The sequence below is a fragment of the Aristolochia californica genome, unplaced genomic scaffold, assembly GCF_029961685.1.
Source record: "Aristolochia californica isolate CCGP_79_NKW_82.1479 unplaced genomic scaffold, dmAriCali1.0.hap1 SCAF_6, whole genome shotgun sequence".
Classification (NCBI taxonomy): Eukaryota; Viridiplantae; Streptophyta; class Magnoliopsida; order Piperales; family Aristolochiaceae; genus Aristolochia; species Aristolochia californica.
Window position 1 is genome coordinate 2,385,007 of NW_027182257.1, and position 17,998 is coordinate 2,403,004.

Consider the following 17,998-nt stretch of genomic DNA (forward strand, 5'->3'; position numbering starts at 1 on the left):
CCTGCCGGTGAATGATTGAACCAAACCCCACACGCCCTCACCTAATTTTATATAAATTCTCTTTAATTAGTATGGTAATTCTTTATTAGTAATTAAATATTTATTAATAAAATATAGAAAATATTTCTTTTCGGCCTATCTCTTTGGCTACAATGTAAAACTTAACTAAATAATATATTAAGATATATTTTAATTGATTATTAGATAATTAATTATGTATTATAAAACCAATTATTCAATATTAAGGTTTTATGACCCACACTCGGAAGTAACTCAGGCTTAATCCCCATATTTCTTTTTAGGTTATAAATTGTTCAACACTAATGAGAAGGCATATTTAATCCCCACCCCTAACTTGTCCCTTAATCCCGACTAATCTTTGCCCCATCTCTGCCTCCCGTTTTTTATCCGGAGCTAGATGGGTTTTTTTTTCCGCCCCTTCTTGATCTGAAATCTAAACCTGAATTTTTTTGGGTCGGGTCGAATCAGACACATAATGAAGAAAATCATATTTTTTTATGAGATTGTCTTTATGTTTACTTCTAATTTTAGAATTAATTAACACTATATAAACAATTTCATTAGCTTAAAACTAGACCTTTAATAAATACCTAGAAACCCGGTTCAGAATTGGTCCATCCTAGTGCGGCTTCACCTGTGGTTTCTTGACAAGTCGAAATTAAATAAGAAAATAGCTCTTAAAAAAGATATCAAGTTAAATAACTAAACATAAATTAATGAGGGATTGCAGAGAATGAAGATGGTATCACGTGGGTGACCCTCGGGGAGTTGATTTCAAAAGCGCAGTCACCTAGCTTTAGCCAATATATTTAAATCTCAAGCATCGACAGTCCTGAGTGAGTAGTGAGTGAACCCACGTCAGGAGTCTCTTCATTTTGAAATCAATTTCTTCCGTAGAAAGAGTAATCTATGTGGGATATCTTTCTTTCCACGTGAAAGCTCTTGATTTAGTGGGTCAGCATGTGGAGACGGCAGTTTCATAAAGTGGAAAAGTTTGGTTAGCAGCAATTTAGTCTAATCAAGTTTAATTAAGATTATAAAACACCACAGGATCACTTGACTGGGAATATTCCACAAGAAATACCCTATCAGATAAAATTAATATAAAAATTAATCCATTGATCAAGGGGTTCCAACTTCCAAACAGGGTCTGGTTACAGTTTACTCTGCTGCAAGATCTATAATTCACTGGTTTCGGAGAAGAAAAAGTTTGAAGATTTCTAAGGGATTAATGGCCTTCAGGCACTTGCCAACACATGTACATTGTACAGGCCTCTAAAGACCATTTCCTTCACGACAACATTCTCAGGATTCACATGAGCCGAAACAGTAATCTAATGACACACCCACCTTGATACTCAGATCCCTTAGCATATAGAAGTGAACAAGACTGTATTTTAAGTTACTACACGGGTAAAGCTCACCGACAGAAAATAAGTGCATATGAAGAAAGAAAAGGAGAGACAAGATTCACTGCTAGTATGCCAAAGAAAATAAACTAATCAAGCTCTTCAGACTATTTTTTCTTCCAATCGAGGTTCAATAATTTACCCAGGAATAATCAAAATGACATCTCACGCTTCCTGTTGAAAGCAGTGTATAAAGACAGGTTTAGATGGATAATGACAATTGCAAGGGGGATAACCTTTCCATGTCCCAGAAGCTGAAGTTGCAGGCTTTCTGCTTACTTTGTCACCTTGGAACTGATAACCCGAGCTCTAGCAGTACAGAAAAATTAAAATTCAATCAGCCTAGGATTTGCAAACAGAAACTAAATGATCGATAAAACTAAAATTGAATTGATACAATTGAACAACCATCTAAATAACAAGAAAGTCCTCCCCCTCTCATTGTGCATTAACAAAGAAGATTTGTTTTATTGCACAGCTACAATTATCAGAAAGTAAGTTAATTTTTCTTCACATGTTTTGATGGGAAAATGGAATAACAAGGAAGTCATTCATTGTGCACATACAAAGTCCTAATAATTTAATTTCAATTGTTTGATAGCAAGTACAGCTAGGTTCTACATGTAACTTGGACGCCACACAAACACCAAATGAAGATTTCTGCTTATGACTGATTTAACTGCAAGTGCTTTGAAGAAATGACAATATCATTCCCATAAAATCACTCAAAGCATATCACAGGAGCCCACCTTCAAAAACAGGTAAATGATTGCAAACATCACGTACCATCAATTCCATCTGGGAAAAGCAGAATTTGATTATATGTTAAACTCTAAACATGTGTAAGAATTTCTATATCAGTTTTTGGTCTATAAATATTGAAATATCCTAAATATTGTGTTCAGCCATGAGAAGACTTGCTGTCATTTCCAAAACAAACTGAATAGCTGTCTTCCAATCTTCTGACAGTAACAAGATACCATGGCAATAAGCAGGCAACTTGAGAAGTTCACCAAATGGCTGCTATTCCAAACACTACTGTGAAAATCCAAATGCAAGAAACAAACTGCCTAAAGCATTTTTTTATCCATCTATAATAATCAGGATCAAGCAAAAACATGACTGAGTAACCTAAACAACTGCATCAGTGATCGTACATATTAATCGACATAGGCATCCTTACACAAAATAATGAAACACTTGGAGGCAAGTTAATGAATTGCCACCCAATAGAGAATGTTTATACCCACTGTAAACTACAACACTCCTTTTGTAGGAGATTCGCCTATGCCCATCTGACAAGATTCTTGATGTTTTGTAGATTCTTGTTAACATCATAATTGTCCACATTTGCCAGTCTCATAGTGCAAAAGCATCCTGCCTCATTCTGCAACTAGCCGAATGCTAAAGTCCCGGTGTAGCTCAAATGCTCACCCTTACATATCAACTTTGCACCATATTGGAAAGAAACTTCTCAAAATAACCTCAGGGGGACTTTTTTTTCCAAATACAACCTTGGAATGATATAGCTTAGTATTTTATTTTGTAGAACCAATGTAAAATTTAATTTAAAGATAACATTATATGAGTTAATATGCCTTATAAGCTCAAGCAGAGTAAGGCTCTTGCAATCCACATAGCGAGGGCTCCAAAGAACTTTTCAGGTGGAATACCGGGGAAGTCAGTATAGAATAGGAAACTCTAGAACTAAAATTAGACAACTCTACATCTTAAAAGTTTATGATAAGTAAAGAAACACGTTGAGCAATTTGTAGCTTAAACCATTTAAACATTAGATCTTTCAGCAATGGCAAGAAGTTCTGTCAGAGAATCAATGACTAGAAGCACGCCCATAAAAATGTTATTATCATTTCAAATAAGAGGCTATGACTACAAGAAAGAAGAACATATCCAAATGACAAGCTAAACTTGCACATAGTTAAATAACATTCATAGGGAATAATTAAAAAGTAATAAAGCAATAAGTCTTAAGTACTCTTATCTACTATTATTTAACTTCTTTAGACAATAACACTCACTGACCGGTTGAGAAAAACATGCCAAAACTGCAGCAGTTCTTTATTTCTCTTAGATTAAAATGTAAACAACAGATTGGTATCATATATGTTAAAAGTGTTCATACTTGGCAGTGAAGCTGTCAACCAAAATTTCCGGGCCCCTTAAAGCCATGTTTATTTCTTTCAAGCATTGAAAGGATCATGTGCCTGCAGGAACTGAAGGCCCTATTTTGGTCCCAAGAGAGGAAAAGTCAGTATTTTGGAAATGAAACAAACATGCCACACCAATGCATATGAAAACCGCCAACCATCATATTCTGAGAAAAGAAGAACAAGGAACAGAATTTCCCATATTAGATATCTAGGCTAACATTGATCTTATGCCAAGTGGAAAGTACACATGATCCCACTGCTATGAGACAGCTTTTATAATTTTACCATATAATAGGCTAACACTGGTTGACAGGATAAAACATATCAAAAGTTTCTCTTAGGTATAAAACTTTATGTATTTCTCAACTTTAAATGTTGACAAGGAATGGAAGCTAACCTATAAAAAAATCTTAACATTGATTTCTTCATGTTGAGATTAGTCTTAAACTGCCCAATACAGAAGAGATTATCTCTATTTGATCAGTGACCACAAACACCAAACCCATTTTCTCACCTCTTGTCCAGAGCAATGGCCAATCAGTACTGTGTAAATGCAAGGTAGATGTCTTCATGACATTTCAGAACTCTTAGTACAAAGAGTTCCAACATGTTGTGTTGTATCTGTGTTCTCAAGAAGCAGTCTGTCAAACTTCTTCGTCATGAAAAACCTACTTAATGACGCTAAAGACTATCTTTTGCTATGTAACCAAATCTTCACCATACTCAGTTATGCTGACAATGCATCAAGAATGAAGATATAAGACGCAGTCGAGAAATCAGTTAGCGTAACCGAAATTTTTTTGGCCAAAGAAAAATAGAAAATGATACGAATTCATTTCAAACGAATATGAAATTTTGACATATAAACATGATAGGAGAAAAAGCGACTCACTCAAAATAACAAACATTAGCTTCCAGGATAGGTACGGCAGACGCTACCCTGTGAAAGAGCGCGGCAATTATCCGCGCCCGAGCTCAAGCATGACGTTAGCCTCGCAGCAGCTACGGCGCTGTGTAGAGGCAAAAGAGACTGAGCGCATCCCAGTTCAGAAGGAGATCTACGGGAACAAAACGAAAATAAACTCAGAAACCATATACTCAGAAGGACAAGGAAATTTGGCATTCTCTTAACTGAAACTTACTAACCTGGAAAGTGACGAAAAGCGGCGAAGAGGAGATGCAGATGCGGCTTTGCCGGCGGAAGGAATCTTTGAGGACGAAGAGGCAGCAAATCCGTCGAGAGATGGACTTCGCGTCGTAGATTTAATGGCTGACTTGAAAGAGGACAAAGCCATTCTACTTATGAATCTATTGCAGGAGGAAGCCATCAAACAGGTGAGCAAAAACAACGATTTGGACCAGGAGCGCGCGGGGACTTCGATACGAGAGGTTTGGGACTTTAGGGTTTAACCTCGAGTTGAGAAGTAAGCGCCTCTGTAATTTTTTTTTTTATTTGCTCTTATTCATTGAAGACATAAAAAAAATTTACATGACTCATTAATTTCTTCTATTATAAATAAAGTCTTATTGTAATCAAATTATATTAATAAAAAATTTTAATTTTTAAAAACTCAACACGGTATCAGAGCGGGTTCTATGAGTTAACTCAGTCATAATTTATCATTTTATAATCTATCATCTCTAATAGTATAGGTTTGTATTATATACTTTTTCTTTCTTGTCCCAATTTCCGATGTTTTTTTTTGCATTCATACCTTTATATTAAACTTTTTATATTAAAAATTATATATTTACGGAAAGATCTTTGAGTCCACTTTCCAACGCCAAAAGAAAATTGGCAATCAAAGTTTTTTACAAAGATAAATCTATATTTGAAACTGCAATATCAGACTACAAAAGAGGTTCAAGCAATAACAGAAAACTTCACTTTTTGAGTTGTTTAAGCCATTAAGGACGAAACTTTTTATAGATACTTATATGTCAAAATAAAGATCTGTAAGTCTATTTTATACCTTATCAAACCAATTCTCAATTTCATTTTTAAAGGGACATATTAATTTCGCAAGAGTCAATGGTCATGTTAGTCAAATAAGAAAGAGTACTCGATTTGACTAAATTACATAGTCTGAAATCTATCAATTTTTTCTCTCAAAAGAAGTATATTTTATTAAGATAAATTTTATTTGGATGAAAGGTATCGAAGTCTTGTTTTAGAAGGAGAAAATTTCATGTCAATCTGATCTATATATAAGGAGATATTCACATTGAAGTCAGCAAGGGTTAAAATACAAAACAAAAAAAATAAAAATGTCATAAAAGATTCGAGAACGAATCTTTATGTCAAATTATTTGAGTCTAATTACTTGAACAACAAACTATTTATGATTTTGAGCTATATTTTTTTATATATCGATATCAGAAGTGCCAAAAGTCAGTTCAACAAAAAAAAAAAAAAAAATTATTTTCTCTCCTATTATCTTTCCATGTATTGGCATGAATTGAAATTCATTCTCCTAAAATTCGAGTTTTTTAGCCAAATTTCTCTTCTAATCAAAGAGTTTTGGTCAAACTTAATCACTCCATGATGTGTTCATTCAAGGTAAGTAATATCTTGCTTAAATGTTGTATCTTTCGTATAGTTAACTCTAAAAACATTGTAATCACCCAAAAAAAGTTATACTTAGTCAAGTTTATTAAATTCTACCATTATAGTCTTCCCCCGTTTGTTAAAAAAAAAAAGTCAATTTGGAAGTACGAGTGTTGCGTCTACAAAGGAATTTTTTTTTCAACAAAAAAACATTGAAGACCAAAAATCTTTTTCATTGTAAGCTGAAGTTATAAACTCCAACTTAAAGGAGGTGGTGAAGAACAGGTATGAGAAATACTTACATGACTCTCACAACAAGAAATCTCACAAAGTCTTATAAGAGTTTCACAAGAGAAGGTATCATAAAAGAGTCTCAATTAAAGGTGTTTTAGTTATGTATAATTATTCAATTGTTCTAGTACTTATATTTTAATATTTAACTTTGGATATAATTAAGATAAAAATAATTTAATTATAATTAGATTCTACTAATTTCCTCTTACCCATTGCATTCAAATTACATTAAGTCAATTACCCAAAATTTTATTTCATTAACCCTCTTTATTGTATTATTTGTACACAAAACCTTGGTGTCAAATAAGACTAATCACCATTTAGGGCTACAGGGTTTGTTTTGTATTGAGTTCGCTTAATTGAAACAGTCTGAGAAGCCTATGAAAATGAAACTATGATAAGAGTTCTGAATCAGATAAATCAATGAGGAGATTGGTTGAAAAAAAAGCATAAGGCGACTCTGTGGAGAAAGTGAAGGAAAAATCAACGAGGAAGAAACCTTTCGCTCTGGTTTCCGACTTTTTCGTCTTCCTTTTCCTCTTCTTCTCATTCTGCCTTTGAGTCGTCACCACGAGTCGGAGCGGCCGTCAGTGCCGTGCAGAAGATTAGGACTGAATTTCGAGGGGGAAGCTTTAATGAGGACGTTGTGGTCATCGAGATTGTGAGTAGGAGGGATTAAGGAAACTGAGGAGAGCAAAAGCAGCGGTTTGAGCGCCATAGCCATTGAGCCCTGCTCGGGTGAACGAGGAAGAAGCGCGTAGATGCTCGCTATTCTGCCAAGGGTAGTGGATTTTTTAAGAAGGTTCTAAACAAAATTAAATAAATTCTCATATATTTAATCTGAAAATAAAACATAGCATTCAGCAACGGAGAGAAATCCTAAAGGTATAATACAGTCGCACTGACAAAAACGAAGCACAGGCCAAAATCAATCAACTCAGGAATGCAAACTCTTACTGTATTAGGATCTCCCTGCTCCTTTTCAAGAGAGATTAAAATAAAAAGCGAATCCAGGAAAGGAATTTTCACATGAATGACAAAAAACGAATTCCATGTTACAACGAAGACCAAAACTTGTAAGTCAAAGTTTCAACCTAGTGTAATACACTACTCTTCTTCGTTCTGATCATCTTTAACAAGCCTGATCATGTCATCAATCCGAAGAATGGTTATTGCTGCCTCTGTGGCAAACTGGCAAAGAAGAAATTGAGGTTTCATCAATGGAATATTGAAAAAAAAAAAGTAAACAGACAGGCGGCCAGAGCAATGAGATACAAGGCCAAGCCATAAGAGCGTTGATCAAGATGAGGGATTGATCCTCCTTGTCTAGTCTGTCATCAATGGAATATTTAACAATCGTACCTGTATTATCTTCACTTTGCTCATTGCAGGTTCAATTACTCCAGCTTCAAGATTGTTGCGAATTGTTCCTTTTGAAAGATCAAGTCCCATGCTGCAAAAAACAAAACAAAGATGAGGCAGAGAGAGAGAGAGAGAGAGAAAGGGAAGGAGGGTCTCCATACCTTGAAAGATGCTGCTTATCTGCATTTGTTTGCGCTGTATGGTGATATGCCCGGAGTTTTGCAACCAACTCAGTTGCATCCTTAGCAGCATTCACAGCAAGAATCTGTAACACCAGTTGGAAACTTTTAGAATTTAAATGGAAAAAAGAAAGGCCTCTTCAAAGGAAAGATACTCATTCAGCAGAAGCAATATCCAAACACCTTTGGTATGATTAATAGAGATTCAGCAAACTCAGCTATAGCCAACTGCTCCCTGGATCCCAATGTAGTAGCAAGATATTCCAAGAATACTGATAAAGCAGCCTCTACTGCTCCGCCACCAGCCACAACCTATTTTCAGCGCAAAAAGGATGGAAATTTTATCATCTTCACATGGAAGTATAGCCATCTTTACTGGGTACCAGAAATACGGTACTCAGTAATGCAAAGAGATTTGGTAGTTCAGTAAATAGAAGCAAGGGATTACCACATTCGACTCCAGAGTTCTCTTGACAATGCACAGAGCATCATGCAAAGCTCGCTCCATCTCATCAAGCATGTAATCATTTGCACCTCTTAGTATAAGGGAGACCTGTTCTTTGCCGAAAGAAATGGGAAGAGAAGGATCATAAGATACTAATTTATAAAAATAATTACCAAATTCTCGTAAATCTGTAAGTAACTGGAATATTTTGCCACCAACCGCACAACTAGTTTTGGTTCCTTTGACCATAATAACATCATCATCAGCAATCCTTTCCTCCACAACTTCATCTGCATATCCCAAAAATGATGAATCAAATGTTTCCTCTCCTTCCATATCCGCAAAGGTTGTAACCTGCAGATCATCAGAATGCAAATTTATGTATCTTATATAATGACAAATGCAGATTTATTAAGGAAAAAAGAAATATGGACCTTAGTCCACATCAATGCGGTTTTAATTTATAAATTATCTTTAAATCAAATGACCTAAAACTTTATTTCTTCTCATTCTACATTTATTCCCGATACTACATATCCATGATTGATGTATAATGTAGCTTTTCTTGAATCAATCACTTAATTTAGTTTTTAATATCTATATTAGTTTCTAATGACATAATGAAGAGCATGGTACTATTGTAGATACTTGTATTAAAGTAAATGGTATTTTTGTCAATTATACTTTTCTAAAGAACAAAATGTAAGGTCCAGCCAAAGTTGGCTAGACTTGACACCAGCCTGCTTTCGCTCAAATATACCAGAGGAGGGTCAACAATCATCTCAAATGTAAGATTTCATCCAAAAAAAAAATCATAAAAAAATATCTCAAAGGTAAGAGTTTAAGATATTATGGGAATGAAATCTATGTCAATCAATCTATGACACAATCAGCATGATACAAGTAACTAGGCAGCTCCTAATAAACTTCCACATAAACTAAATGAAGCCTCTGAACAAAACAAAATTGGAATCTGAAGGTGACTAAATAGCAGATCTACTACGCTTAATAAGGTTTAAATGAGAAGCATTAGATTACCACAGTTGCACCAGTTGCCTTGGCAACATGACGCAGATCCTCTTTTCTAACACGTCTCACAGCAATAGCGCCAGCTTCTACAAAATACTGCACATGACATAAAAGTTACAGTGAAAGGAGATCTTCCATAATCGTGACGAGTAAAAGTATAACTTTCATGCATGATTTGCTTGTAAAATCAAGTCAGAAACGTTGATACAGTTAGATCTGTAAATGAATGAAATTCAAATACCTTAAGGGACATATCATCGATGCCCTTAGTTGTTAATACAACATTTGCTCCAGCTTTCAGAAGCTTTTCAATTCTTTCTTTTGTAATGTCAGCTTCTCTGCAAAAACAAAATATCATAACTAAAACTTACAATCTCATGCATCACATGTCTGCGCCTATTGCAGGATTTTCATTTTAAATATATACATCAAAATATTCAGATCCTTACATATTTATACTTTATTCCAATCCCTACATATTTATCCCCCTCAGGTCCATAAGTCAACAAGCAAACGCCTAGTATTTCTCACTATAAAAATTAGTAAAAAGAAATAAGGTGAAATCACCTATTTCTGCATATGAAATTCTCATAAAAGAAAAATGACAAACTTCCAGAACATGATTCTATCGCAGAATACTGGGGGGATTCCATCATATCCACAGGTAAAAACACATCCATACATTCCATAGTTATAAAAGTGGGGATTAAGAAACCAAGTTATTTGGCTAAAACTTGGGTATGTAACACCTTCTAAAGAAACTCGCCAAATTGAAAAAATGCAGTAAAAAACTCGGCCAAACCAAGTAACTGCACAGAGTTCATGTGAGTCCATAAAGTGACTTTTATTTCTATCCATACGGAGAAAGCCACTGGATTGCTCTCATTCATGCATAAGAGAGAAATTTCTCCTTTCTCTCTCATGTTCTGTGCACAAAGAAATCACTTAATCATACAGCTCAATATGAAATAAGCAATGAGATTCATGTCCAAACATTTCTTTCAGTAATCCAGCAGAAGTTTTTCTAATTTGAACAGTAAATATTTTTTTACTATATTTATAAATGACTGTATCCTGATATCTTTCCCAGTATGATTCCACGGTCCTTGGCATATCATTTGGGAAATGAATAAAGGTTCAAATTCACCACAGGCAATAGTAGGAAATCACCTTTGACGAATTTTTTCAAGCTCCCTTGGATCACTCACTAAGACTTGAACACCCATCTGCATTTTAGTTTTTTGAAGATTGAAATCCAGACAAGCAATCTTTGCAGGAGCAACTCGGGTGGGCATTCCTTGAGCAGCACGACCTGTATTTAGAGCATAACCATTCAACAAGTAGCTGTCCCTAGCACTTTTCCCATGAGCTTTCAAAATATTAATGCCCTGAAACACAGACAGGATCTTGTTAGACTAAAATTATGAAATTAAAAATTAAAAAAAAGGGCAGCAGGAGGAAAAAGTAGAACGGCATCAACTGACCTTGATTGGATATTTAACTTCTCCCCTTGCATTAGTAGTTTTTACTCCCTGAACTGCATCTACAACCTAGAATTCAATTTTGCTCAGTAGGTGCACAAATTTCCTTCTATAACAAGAAAACTGGACCAAAAGATCTTTGCATTAAGTATGTACTGTATTTAGTAAAAGAAACAAGTAAACTAAAAATGACATCAAAATGTAAACAAAAATCTCAAGTCCATATTTTACATGGACAGAAAGGTTCAGTTTTATATTTAATTTTGATTGCCAGGAAAATTATGTCAGAGATGCATTTAAAAAATATAGTCAAGAACTTAGCTTACCAGGTTGGCAAAGAAGTCGCCATCACTGGAGATCAATTTAGAAGACATGCTGGTCTTGGCACAATTTACAAGAGAATCTTTTCCAAGCTTTTCAACCTATTTGATATTAAAGTTGGTATAAGACACACAAAAGACTATGGAAATTGTGGTTCCCATAGATCATAGACACAGTAAAAAGGACTTGAATATAATTATCACTACAAGGAGAGCTAAATCACCAAATTATGAATCCACAGAGAACAGGTATACCTTCACAGCTAATTTTTCATCAACATACTTGCACGCCTCTCGCATAGCAAGCTGTCCAAAATTTAGAATTGGGTTATATGTTTATAGATGAGTGTTTGACACCCAGGTATCCATAACTATACTAAAGAAATAAGGTCTTTTTAGTGGATAAGATACAAAAGAAAACATGCAAGATAGTTTTCAGTTTTGAACTCACTCTGTACCCACTGATTATAGATGTTGGATGAATCTTATTCCTCACAAGGTCATTGGCTCTCTGCCAAATTTAATATATGAAACAGACAAGATCACTCAGTCATTTAAAATGATACTCATCATAAAGAATCAGATTCTCAAAGTAAAATATCACATTCTTCCACAATAGCAATTCACAATATAATTTACTAACTTGCCTTCAGCAGTTCGGCAGCTACAATAACCACTGAAGTTGTCCCATCTCCAACTTCTCGATCTTGCAGCTCAGCCAACTCTACAAGTACCTAATAACCCTCAACATAGAGAGAAGAGATTATTAGATGAAACAGAGATACTAGTACTAAATAGAGGTCTCAGGGATGAAGTTAACTACCTTGGCAGCTGGATGTTCAACTTCTAACATTTTGAGTATTGTGGCTCCATCATTAGTAATTGTGACATCACCAATATCATCCACCAGCATCTGAGAAAAACAACCAGAGAATAAAAAACAGAAAGATGGATAAAATTCCTTGCCTGAGATGTGTCATGTCTTTTCTAAAACTGTGAGAAAGGGATTTATCACGGAAGAAGAAATTAAAAAAAAAAGCACAAAAAGGAAGAAAAACAAATGAAAATAAGTCAATAAAAGAAATCAGTGAAATAACTGCGAACGGCACTGTAGATTCACTAATCTCTCCCCAAGAAATGCAAGTGATTGGAATCTCCCAGAGTATGCACCATGAAATAGCTAATATGGCACTAATCTTGTCAATTTCATGAAAGAATTAAACCTATTACTAATTATCCTATTTAACAGATTTGAAATTTTAGAGTTTACTGAAAGAAAAACTTGGTTATTTGGCTCAATGAAGAACCCATAACTTGATTTCCTGCAATTTAGTAAATTTAGGAAGTTTAAGAATTAGTCTGGGTTTTATCAATAATGATCTTTTTTAAAATTGGATTTTATTGTTTAGGCTATTTGGCCTTATCTGGATGCTCCAATGCCCATTAAGTTTTCATTTTTACATTTTTAATGTTGACCTTATTTTCTTGTTACTCTGAATTTTTTTATTTGGGCATTAAGTTTCAAGCATAAGAGTTCATATAGAACCATTACAATGTTGTATCAAAAAAGTTAGGCTTCAGCATTCAGTATGATGCTATGTTGAAAGCAAAATTCATATGCAATGCCTCCTATTTCTTTTGTTTCTAACTCTTTTCTTATCTTTTCTTCCTCCATCTCTCCCAAAATTTTATTTTCTTTTAATTAACAAAATTCACCCAACGAAAAAAGTTCCCGATATGGCCAGAGCAAACTACTATATCTCGGCAACATAGCACAAGTATATATATCATGTAGCAAATTAATGTAGCACCTACTACACATAAACTTTAGGGTATCCTTTTTTACTTGTCTCTTCAACCCTATTTCTCTAATTTGCCAATTTTTCTCCTATAAACTCAGTTTTTGTTCTTTTCTTCTTCAAATATCAATCCATTTGTTTTAGCAGGTAAGAACAAATTAGTGACAGACCTGAGATTTCCAACTCTTAACCATAGTTTAAACATTTATTGAATCAAATTCTCAAAACATATTACATTCGAGAGGAATTGATAATCTATCAGAAACATATGAGCATGGAAGATTCTTCACTATATAAGTATTTCCTTTTTATCTTTTTTGCATTTTTTAGTGACGTACTTTGTTTAACTTTCAAAGATACTTTATTTTTCTACAAATTTAGTATGAAATTTGGTTTTATTCTGACCAAAGTAACTTGTTCCAGAGGTAGGCTTTGACTAGCAGGTAGAGAGCCAACCCTCTATAGATAATATAATTTTGGTACATTCTACTTGTTTCAATCATTGTGACTCTACGAAGGCAGAATTGAGACCCTTCCAATGTCTACAAGCTTAGGTTGATAAATCCAGATGGAAGAGGATTTGACAGTTATCATCAGCTAAGCTTCAGGAAATAACTCCTCCTCAGTTGCTTCAAGCAGAATTTTATGAGATTGACAATACATCTATCCCCATAGGTTCTTCTTGGTGGCTTAATTAGAACTGCTGCAACCTATTAACAATACCCTTATAATTGATTAGATTATTTTTTGCCTTTTATGTGATTTGTGTACGCCTTACACTCCAGCAAGTGCTATGCATCCTTTTTCTCACCACATTAAAATATGTTCTCACCATCCCATGCCTTTAGTGTAATTTTAGCTCAGTTTGGGCCTTATCCTAAATAAATCCTTTTGCTGACCCACATCACTGTCACTATTTTAAGTGACTCCCTCTCCACAATGGAATTCCAATTTCTTTCACGCAATAACTCCGCTCAAGCCAGAACAAATCTATAATTTAGTGTATTAACTCTCTCCAAAGTGTATTAACTTAAGAAAAGGCAGCTTGCGTAATAAAGTTTCAAACAAGGATGTCAGGTGGTCAAAAAATAAATAAATAAATAAAAGTAGAATCTTGAAAAAGACAGTAAAACAAGTATGAAAGTATAGGATGGCAACAAATATAAATATACACCCAGGAAGCTTAAAGAGTGCACCTAAAGTACTTTTGATGAGTTTAAAAAAGAGCAGTTGACCGGTCAACAAGACTTTATCCTGTTGACAGCAGTTTGTTCGCTCTCTTGCTTCATTGTCACTCCATTCAATCATTTGTTCTTCCGATCACTCTTTTCTTCCTCTCAAACATCTTAATATAGGTCTTCACAATGTATCAAAGCAGGCTGTCTGCCTTGTTAGGCCTAGCTTGTATCCTATTTTGGTTGATACCCCATTTGATTTGTTCACATCTGAGGCCCGTTTTTCATTTGAACAGACCTAGATTTGATGGAGAGAGTGAGAGAGAATAATCCCACATGGTTTTATATTTAAAAAAAAAAAGGCATGTGGCTATTAATTGGGGAAAGAATCTCTTAACTTTGGCTAATCATTTTAGATAAAATTAGGCCAATGGGCTATCACCCTCGTACTAGCACTATCACGTTCAGTAAGTTAGAATCTACAAGCATCCATAGAAGTAGGAAGACATGGTGACCAAGTGAAAATAAGATCTCTTCCATTTACATGGCTTAAGTGAAAAGCTAGAGAACATAATCTTTTCTCTCATCCAAAAGGAAAATCATGAATTAGCACTTGAAATAATTTCCTCGAGAGTTTCAACAAACTACAGTATACGAGTTCATGATGAAACAATAATTTTAAAAATAATATCCATTTAAAATGACTAAGACCTGTGAAAAATATGATAAACCAGCTGTCTACAGAATTTTTTTTGGATGGGTGCATTTAGGAAATTTCCAAATTAAAACTGAAAAAAATAAAATAAAGACAATCTTTAAAAACACGTCCAGATATAAGGATTATGGGGCACATATAAGCAGTCAAATAATTCTATGCTAAGAGTACCTTACATGAAAAAATGATTTGATTCATAGCAATAAGAAAGGAACTTGAAAGACCTACAACCTTAATCAGGAATCCATATACTTTCGGCAAAAAGACAAACACCAGGATTAAGGTGGGAAAAAAAGGTCTTGAATAACAATAGAATTCACCTACACTCTAATGTGCAATTCAACTTGAGAAATCCTGATGTCCTTGCAGTACAAGGATACAAGTGCCCAGGTTTTTAAGTTTCAGCAATTTCAGTAGTTCACTCCATTTACCATCTCAGCCAAATTGATATCTAAAAGGACAATTGTACTAAATTTCTACATAGAAACTATTACGTTTAACTCAAGAGTATCCTCTTTAATTATGTGGAGTAACCAAGAAACTGCAGTCGATAGTAAAAAATTGCATCAGAAAACAATCTCCGGTAACAACTTTGGTTACAATAAAATGCTCGAGTTTGATCCCACTGAAGAATCAAATGGAATCCAGAACGCACAGTTGAGAAATAGTTCCAACACTAGTCAAAGTACCCATTATAAAATTGAAAGAGAATGGACAACTAGGGGACAAAACACTCAGATTAAGGAAAAACGCATAATAGTGTTCCAATGATGATACTGTTATATGATCAGTGACTATGCAGGTAATCAATGAATATGAAAAAATAGCTAAAAAAACAGAAAGCAAACCTTGTCCAGGCCAACAGGTCCAAGGGAAGACTTCACAATATTTGCAACAACTTGACAGGCAACAACTGCAGCATTCCAGGTAAAAATTTCAAAAACAAAAAATGAGCTTGGCTTAAAACATCTAGCAAGACCATCCCTCCACAAAAAAAATATAAGAACTCTTGACACACTAAGCACAGACCACATTTCAAGGACCGATAAAACAACAACAACAACAACAACTTATCACGCTTCAAAACAAAAAAGAACGTTTGAACAACTTACCATTTTGGGTTCGGACGTCTTGCCCCGACTGGCGTTCTCCAAGAATGTCCAGAGTTGCGCCTGAGGTTGCCATGTTTGATGGGAGAGGGCAGAACGAAGAAAGGATGTCTAGATTATCGAGAAAACCTTAGATCTGTCTTGGGCGGAGAATGATGTCTCTGAACTCTCTTCTCCGCTAGAGTTAAAAAAGAGGAAATGAGGCGCACTCTCAAAGCCTCAAAACTTCGAACCAAAAGTAGTGGAAGGGTTTTTGCGGGTTTTCGTTTATAGAGGCAGAATCCCCTGCACAAAGTCGTCTACCATTCCAAATATGAGCGGGTTTCCGGTTCGGATGGGTTTTTTGAAACCCATCCATACCCCGGGACCCCATCGCGGTTTTGAAAATTCAAATCCATCCCCACCTCGAAATGTTCTTTTTTATGGAAAAGGAATAAAATATATAAATTATTTTATAAAAAATATTCAATAATTTATATATAAATGAAATTGATTTTAAATAATATAATATTATTTATTCTATATATATATATTTTTTAAACATATCTTGTAACCCTAGACCCTATACGACATAAGTTTTTTCTCCATTTTAATCCAATTCGTGCCCACCCCTACTCGAAATTGGTTCATTGTCGGATACACCTATTACGTGATAATTAAAAAAAACAACAATTCAAAGCCAAAAAAGGCCAAAATTTTCAAATGTTATCTTAATTTTGAAAAGTATTTTTTTTATTTTAAAGTAATTTCTTGTAATGTCTTCCCATTATTTAATGTGTTATTTTTAGAAAATTAAAACAATTAGAGAAAAAAATAGATTATTTTATTATAAAATTACTTATTCATAAAAATATTTTCTTACATTTGTTCTGCTATAAGAAAATAATAAAAAATTACTTTTAGTATTTTTGCCTTTATTAAAATATAAAACAAATGAGGAGGATGTGAGGAGATGGTGATAAAGACTAGCTTAATGCTTTTTAGTGTAATTTTTTATTATTTTTATTGAAGCATTAAGGAACTTATTTTTTCATCCATTTTAACTTTTTGTATCACAAAATAAATTAGGGTCAAAATTTTCGTATCCTCAATATATAACATAAATACAAAAAAAAGTGATAAAATAAGATTTTTTTTCTTCTCGTAATAGCTATTTTTTATATTAACATCAAATATTCCCATAAAATAACATTATTAGCAATTTAACGGAATAGTTTTATTTTCTTAAAAAAATACCCTTTATCCTAATTTATGATTCCTCTTATTTACCTTGAACCTCAAAGACGATGGCTAATTTAGCCCTTTTCAAGTTCTTCAACGTCCGAAATTATTGTACATTACTATGCTTCTTTGCAAAGTCTTAACTTTTCTACAACAACGTGCAACTCAATGGTACTAATCTCATCACTAATTTCCCTCTATTCATTTTTATTTTTTTTGTAATTTTAAATGTACATAAAGTTCAAACCCGACTCGAGCTCAAGTTAAATTTAAGGTTCGACGTTGAGCGAGTTTGGCTCGACTCGATGTCACCGCTAGGAGCGATGGCTTATATAAAGTTTAACCTTTACGACTCGTTTATGTAAAATAAATGTATTAAGGATGTTATTTGTGAAATGACGAATAATAAGTGGCTTCGTATACTTGTTATAACATGAAGAAGGGTATATGGAATCTAAGAAGGATGTCAGTCCATGTAGCCTCTATATGTATTTGGATGAAGAATATAGAAGGGTAATTCCTGAATATAACAAAGAGAGCAAAAGCGAGGACAGAAGAAATTTTGTGTTTCCCTGTGCAGCGCCATCTGCTTATGATCGGTGGTTTCGCTGAATCCATTTCTTTTGCAGTTCTCTTCATTTACCCGATTGCTATTCGACGAGTTTTTTTTTTTTTTTTTTGTTCTTCCTTCTGGTTTTTGCGATTGCTGCTTCTTCCTTG

General features: G+C 34.2%; 2 protein-coding genes across 10 annotated transcripts; both read right to left on the reverse strand.

The window, feature by feature from the left end:
* Positions 1-1,321: 1,321 nt before the first annotated feature.
* LOC137934586 (protein NONRESPONDING TO OXYLIPINS 2, mitochondrial-like) lies at positions 1,322-5,012 on the reverse strand. Of its 9 annotated transcripts, none has more exons than XR_011109188.1 (5): positions 4,748-5,012; positions 4,541-4,659; positions 4,116-4,222; positions 3,574-3,673; positions 1,322-1,739 (listed from the first exon to the last, which is right to left on the reverse strand). XR_011109188.1 is itself a non-coding variant. In XM_068779018.1 (4 exons), exons 1-3 carry the CDS (start codon positions 4,927-4,929, stop codon positions 2,209-2,211), a joined length of 321 nt encoding a protein of 106 aa, XP_068635119.1. In that variant the 5' UTR covers positions 4,930-5,012; the 3' UTR covers positions 1,322-1,739; positions 2,180-2,208. The 9 variants fall into 9 exon arrangements, 4 of the variants coding, with proteins under 4 accessions (XP_068635119.1, XP_068635118.1, XP_068635116.1 ...); XR_011109191.1 differs by lacking the exon at positions 4,116-4,222 and adding an exon at positions 2,180-2,228 and having other exon boundaries at positions 1,713-1,739; positions 4,494-4,659; XR_011109192.1 differs by lacking the exon at positions 4,116-4,222.
* A 1,818-nt stretch (positions 5,013-6,830) lies between these two features.
* LOC137933931 (T-complex protein 1 subunit alpha-like) lies at positions 6,831-16,280 on the reverse strand. The gene is made up of 17 exons (XM_068778057.1): positions 16,061-16,280; positions 15,797-15,861; positions 12,083-12,172; positions 11,907-11,993; positions 11,711-11,770; positions 11,515-11,565; positions 11,266-11,361; positions 10,943-11,008; positions 10,629-10,846; positions 9,700-9,796; positions 9,468-9,554; positions 8,649-8,783; positions 8,433-8,537; positions 8,168-8,296; positions 7,967-8,070; positions 7,806-7,896; positions 6,831-7,634 (listed from the first exon to the last, which is right to left on the reverse strand). The coding sequence occupies exons 1-17, from the start codon at positions 16,131-16,133 to the stop codon at positions 7,551-7,553; spliced, it is 1,638 nt and encodes a 545-aa protein (XP_068634158.1). The 5' UTR covers positions 16,134-16,280; the 3' UTR covers positions 6,831-7,550.
* Between the last annotated feature and the right edge of the window lie 1,718 nt (positions 16,281-17,998).